The sequence below is a fragment of the Tachysurus fulvidraco genome, chromosome 1, assembly GCF_022655615.1.
Source record: "Tachysurus fulvidraco isolate hzauxx_2018 chromosome 1, HZAU_PFXX_2.0, whole genome shotgun sequence".
Taxonomy (NCBI): domain Eukaryota; kingdom Metazoa; phylum Chordata; class Actinopteri; order Siluriformes; family Bagridae; genus Tachysurus; species Tachysurus fulvidraco.
Window position 1 is genome coordinate 10140844 of NC_062518.1, and position 6510 is coordinate 10147353.

At 40.7% G+C, this 6510-nt stretch overlaps 1 protein-coding gene across 2 annotated transcripts in view; it reads left to right on the forward strand.

Moving 5' to 3' along the window:
• cgnl1 (cingulin-like 1) overlaps positions 1 to 3656 on the forward strand; it is a 30916-nt gene extending 27260 nt beyond the window's left edge. Inside the window, exons 15-20 of one of the 2 annotated variants that reach the window (XM_047818442.1) lie at positions 1425 to 1508; positions 1843 to 1967; positions 2051 to 2159; positions 2304 to 2467; positions 2740 to 2914; positions 2947 to 3656. In XM_047818442.1, coding sequence (XP_047674398.1) covers positions 1425 to 1508; positions 1843 to 1967; positions 2051 to 2159; positions 2304 to 2467; positions 2740 to 2899 — 642 coding nt within the window. In that variant the 3' untranslated portion in view covers positions 2900 to 2914; positions 2947 to 3656. Of the gene's footprint in view, positions 1 to 1424; positions 1509 to 1842; positions 1968 to 2050; positions 2160 to 2303; positions 2468 to 2739 lie in introns of both variants that reach the window. The other variant, XM_027137051.2, reaches the window with a different exon arrangement.
• Positions 3657 to 6510: the final 2854 nt, after the last annotated feature.

Sequence of the window (6510 nt, forward strand, 5' to 3'; positions counted from 1 at the left end):
GTGAGGGCATGTTTACACCTTAAACTTTTGCCCTTTTTCAGCCTCATACGGCTTTTCGTGCGTATTGTGTTCCGAGAACTTTTCCCATGACATAATCGGGTCCTTAGACGCTACCGCACCTGTAGAGAGGCATGGCTAAGATGTGCCATATCTGGATCCGAGTTGAGCTAATGATGAATAGATGAGGGAATGCAGTTGCATAGATGTCTGGAATTAGAGAATGGAGCCAAAAAAGACACAATGGTGCTATGAGAGGCCAGGGTGAGTTCCCGTGGAAACGGTGACATGCTGTAAAGGTTTAGAGGGAAGTAGATTAAGCGAATGAGGAGCTTTAAAGTGGCAACAGGGGGGCATCAGGATGGGCACACCTCAGACCCATGGCTCCAGGTGCAAAATGAGAGTGTCTAAATGAGAGTAATCTTGTGCTAGTCTCTCTCTCTGATGAGTGTGCGTGCGTGCGTGTGTGTGTGTATGTGTGTGTGTGTGTGTGCGCACATGTATTGGTGTACTGTTCTCTGCTGAGTCGGCACCCTGCAACACAGACACACGCATCCCATCACTCATTGCTGAGCATTGCTGTCACACACTAATTGGCATAAAATATCATCCTCCATTACTGCCTCATGCCAGCAGATAGTCGTCCTCTCGTCGTTTCTCTATCAATCCCCTTCTCATAATATTTTATTCCCTCTGTCTGATTGCACTTTTGTACTTTTTAGCTGAACAGGTATAGCTGTTTTCTCTTTATCATATGGAACATCTGTAGGGTTTATATCTTTCATTTCTTATCTCTAATAATCAACTTGTTTTACTTGTTTCAGCCTCACCTAGAGTGTTTTTGTACTTCTTTCACTTTAGACATGAAGAATATTTTGATCAGGTGCATTTAATGTCAATTGGAAAATAGTGTGAATGCGATTTTAAACCATTTCAGCCTTTCCCTTTAGATGTTTATTAGAATACTACATGCACTTTGAGTAATAATTGCGATTTAATCCTTTTGTGAGCAGTTGCACTGTTGGATCTTAGACTGGGCTCTGCAGAATTTAGCTGTTAGTCTTTAATGATTACCCTTCAATGCTTTTAGAGGTCCATCCAGGTGAGGAATGAGAGAGGCGTTAGAGCATTTCAACCCAGCAATCAGCGGTTCAGTCACTTCGGCTGTTTTACGGAAGTACATGTAGAGGAAGTGTGTTTCAGAATGTAACCTGGCAAGAATTTTTAAGAGTAGTTCAATAAGAAACCCGACCTTTTCACTTGAAATGAATCTTTAAAAAAATGCAAATTACTACTGAGAATGTTCCAGTAATTATACAGGCACGGATTCTAAAAGGAAGTGTCAATATAATGGTGTTCTAGTGCAATATGTTTAGTCTGTCTGTGTCATGTGTCGTGTGTCGTGTGTGTGTGTGTGTGTGTGACAGATGGAGCAGTTGAGGAGTGACCTGCTGCAGGAGAGAGCCAGCAAACAAGACCTGGAGTGTGATAAGATTGCCTTGGACAGACAGGTAAACATAAATAGCCTCTTTCATGCTATAGAGCACAGCCGTTCTCAGGCAGATTACAAAACAAAAAGCCTTGTTCATTTTAAATGGGCTTTATATGACAGTTAATTTCAGAGCATTCTTACACAAGTACACTTTATATTCGCTAACATCCTCCAGAGATTGTTACCTGGTACACAGTTGAATTAAAAATAAAAAAGTATAATAAAAGGAGCCAAATCACTACAAATGATCCATATTGTGATTAGGGTTTTGTCTCTTTTTGTCTCTTACCGGCTTGCTAAAGTTTGTAACAGCATGGATTTAAAGATTGTTGACACTGTTATTGTTATTATAGAATAAGGACCTGAAGAGCAGAATATCTCATCTGGAAAACTCCCAGAAGTCTAGTAAAGAGGGGCTAGTGGCCCAGCTGGAGAGCCGTATCCAGGAGCTAGAGGAGAGACTGGAAGCAGAAGAAAGGTTGGAAGCTACAATCATAGCTTTTTTTAACAATAGGAAAAAAACCCAATATAATTAGCTGTGTAATTCTTTCTGCTGGACAGGGACCGTGCAAACCTGCAGCTGGTGAACCGTCGGCTGGAGCGTAAAGTGAAGGAGATGGTGATGCAGATGGATGAAGAGCAGCATTCGCTACAGGATCAGAAAGACCAGGTGAACACAACCAGCTCACGTTCACATCACACCTGCCTGTTTTAGCCTTTCTTTGTTGTAGGATTGAGCGGGTGTGAGTGCACGAGTAAGGTTTATTCAGTCTTGGTGTACAGGAGTTGATCTCATATGATGCCGTGTGTGCAGCTGAACCTGCGTCTGAAGGCTCTGAAGAGGCAGATGGACGAGGCAGAGGAAGAGATTGACCGATTGGAGCACAGCAAGAAGAAACTACAGAGGGACCTGGAGGAGCAGCAGGAGGCCAACGAGCAGCTCCAGAATCAGCTCAAAGCATTACGCAGTGAGATAAGGTGACCAGAATCAAGCTTTTAAATAAACTGTACAGGAGATATTTTAGGGCGATTACTTTTGAATATCTCAACTAAATTTGAAAAGAGAGATGTACGTTAACCACAAAACATTCTGCATCGCTTTCCCACTAAAAACAGTTCAGTATCAAACAGCTTCAAAGAAACTGCTTTTTATTTGAAAAAGTCAAATTTCACAGTAATGTAATAATCTCATAGTGTAGTAAGCAGAACATGAACACCAACGTTAGCTGTGCTTCTGTTTCCTCCCAAAGACGAAAGAGCAGCTCAGCTCAACTTATTAACAACATGCATGATGACGATGATGATGATGACGACGACGACATCAGCACTGACGGAGAGACCTACTTCAGCTCGGCATCAGGGTATAAACGCTCCAGCAGTCAGGACATCATTAACACGTTGTCTCTATGAGGATTGAGGATGTTTATTTTACACTATCTGTGCTTAACGTAATGTATTTGAAGTGCATTTATAAACGATCAAACTACTTCATATTAAAGCTGTGCCTATTGATGCAAGTCGTGTTGGATGATATGATGATGATGATGATGATGATGATGATTTAAGGTGTGAAATTCTGTAATTTATTAATCAGCGGGAATATGAAGTAATGGAATATGAAAGGGCAGTAAATACCACTGAACTGTTTAAGAGTTCTATTACTCGTGTTTTTTATATAAAAGTCCATCCAACAGACGGTTCCTTGTTCTTAAACAAAACATCTTTGTTTTATGTTTTTTGGAAGGAGTTTTAATGTTACCCCTCTCTCTCTCTCTCTCTCTCTCTCTCTCTCTCTCTCTCTCTCTCTCTCTCTCTCTCTCTTCCCCCCAAAAGAAACTTATGCTGCTCTGTGTTTTTTTTTATTGCTTGCGCAGTTTCTTATTAATGATATGTTAACCTCTCCACAGCTCTGTGCTCCACTGCACTCTCATGCAAAATGTAAAATAATAAAAGCCCATGATGTGAAGTGAGGTTTCATCATAGTGTGTTATGAAGCAGGAAGCAGATTTGTTAGTGAGGGTAAAAAAAAAAAACAGTATTAGGACTGCAATATAAACATTTGACTCCTATCTCACACAGTGTTTTTCATGTTTGGTATCTTTTGCATTTATCTGTATCTGTGGGAGCTTAAATTCTGCATTTGTGTTAAAGCAGTGGATATGTTTAATGCTTTGTTTGAATCATTTGTGATGTCAGCTCAAACAGCCAACATGTCAGTCCTACTCTCAGTCAAGGTAGCTGGTGTGTGTATGTGTGTGTGTCTGTGTGTGTGGTTGTGTGTACGTATGTGAGGGTCTGTACATATGGTTGTGTGCATGCTCATGTACAGTATGAGTGAGTGTGTCAATGTGGATGTGTGTGTATTTGGTTGCTTGTGTGAGTGTGTCTGTGTATGTGGTTGTGTGTGTGCAAATTTGTGTGTGTGTCTATGTGGCTGTGTGATTTTGTCTGTGGTTGCGTGTCTGTGGTTGTGTGTCTGTCTATGTGGTTAGGTGTGTGCACATTTGTGAGTGTGCCGTGTGTGTGTGTGTGTGTGTGTGTTTGGTTGTGTGTTTGCACATTTGTGAGTGTGCCGTGTGTGTGTGTGTATGTGTTTGGTTGTGTCTGCGTGATTTGTTTCTATGTGGTTGTGTGTTTGCACATTTGTGAGTGTGCCGTGTGTGTGTGTGTGTGTGTGTTTGGTTGTGTGTTTGCACATTTGTGAGTGTGCCGTGTGTGTGTGTGTGTGTGTGTGTTTGGTTGTGTGTTTGCACATTTGTGAGTGTGCCGTGTGTCTGTGTGTATGTGTTTGGTTGTGTCTGCGTGATTTGTTTCTATGTGGTTGTGTGTTTGCACATTTGTGAGTGTGCCGTGTGTGTGTGTGTGTGTGTGTGTGTTTGCACATTTGTGAGTGTGCCGTGTGTGTGTGTGTGTGTTTGGTTGTGTCTGCGTGATTGTTTCTGTGTGGTTGTGTGTGTGTATGTGCTCATCTATGCATGCGTGTTGATCTGAAACAGGAGTGATTGTACATTTATCAAACACAATATCCACCTCTTCTTCACCAGCAAGAGCAGAGCGCAGGAGAAGCAGAAAGCCTCAGATTGATAGCTCAGCTGTGTTCTGTTTGGAACAGTGAAGGCATGTCAGCGTTTCAGAATCGTTGTTATCTTCATGAGTGATCACTGTGACTTATTAATTTAGTCTAGAGGCCTAGAGAACTAGTTCAGCTTAGTAGGTCTGTGTGGGGTGAGCTGGTGATCAAACAGAGAAAGCACAGACCTTAGTATTGCAGCCCTGCTGGACTGAAGTCTGACACTCCCACTTTAAACAATGATGGACTGGAATGAACATGAGCAGTGTTTATCAGTGAGCAGTAAACTCTTCTGTTTGATCTGCCTTATACAGATCCACTGCTAAAGCACTAACCTGATTTATTATGGGACTTGTGCTCTGTCGGTTTTATTATAGATTTCTGTGTTGACAATCAACTTTTTTTCATTCTATTCTTTTGCAATACACTGTGATTATTTGCACTGTACATTGTAACAAGCTTTTTATTTTTTACTTATGAGGCCTAAGAGAACATTCCTTGTAAAATCCCAAGTTTGTGATTCCTGTGTGAAGAGATTTGCCCAGCACGCTACGCATTTTACTCTGTAGTTGAATAACACCTCTTCGTGCCTCTTTTCTCAGTTAGACATTGCTTTGCATGAAACCCAGGTAGGTTTGGGGCCAAAATTTCATTCTTGCTCAGCTGTATGAGATTGTGGTAAATGTTGGTCACATTCCTGCACATTAACTTAAAGGAATCACATCTTTTATAACCTATTTTTATTTGAACTGTACAAAATGTTGTATTAATGGTGAGGAAAACAGAACAAATCCTGCCACTACCTCTATGTATACATTTATATTTTGTAGACTATGAACAGGAAAACTGAAATAAATCTGCAAATAGTTAATCACAGTTCTGTGCCTGGTTATATTTTTTATTTGAATAAGCCACTCACTGCCAATTATTAGACTATTCTATGTTGATCTCTGGTTTTTCATGTCCTATCTATGTCGTCTCAATAAACAGGGATCAGATATTATTTGGATTAGTCACAGCAGCCACACTGACCTGGCAGTATCATGATATTTTGAGCGGCTCTTATCGCTCCTCACACCCTCGGATCTACAGCACTGCTCGACTGGTCACACTAGCTCTCAGGGTAAGAGGTAGGCAAATAGCAAGTGCCAACTTTTTAAAATTTTTGGATGATGGAATGGACTTCCCCTAGTTGTCCAAACAGCTGAGTTACTGGCTATCTTCAAACGACGGGTGAAGACCTTTCTCTTCCTGAAATACTTAAACTAGCACTTTACTTAAACATACACTTCTTGTGTATATATTAAAAAATAGGTTGATGGTATCTTAGGTCTTTAACCTAGTAAACCAGTGTTAATGTATTCAACAGCAGAGACTTTTGTACATTGCTCTGTATAAGGGCATCTGTCAAATGCTGTAAGTATGAATATAAATGTGAGTGGAATTGGTTCGAGTGAATCCACTGTAGCAATGTCAGTGAAGCTTGACTTTTTCCATGTGTATTAATCATACTTTAGTCTTCATTGTGTCAAATCCCAACACAACTGCTGCACCTGATATCGGGTTTGTGCTCACGTTCATCCACCACCCAAGCAGTATGTGGTCAGTTTAGATGGGGAAGGGACTGAAAAAGGGACAATAAGTGGACATAAACTAAAAGCATATCTTCAATCTTATATCTTCAATCTAAGATCAGCTGTGAAAATAATTTTGAGTTCTAATATTATTTCTACTAGCATGAGTAATATTATTGCATTCCACTTCCCACCACTTCTGTCTTTCACCCAGTGACCTATTTTATGCAGCTGTGTCAACACTGCTTACCCTTTAAAGTTTGTGTGTTTTTCCCTCGCCCTAATATCTTTATGTTCCACATGTGATCTATGCGCTAGATACTTCAGCATTTTGGGGCAAACACCCTGAGGCCTCAGACCTACAGAAATAGAGGAAG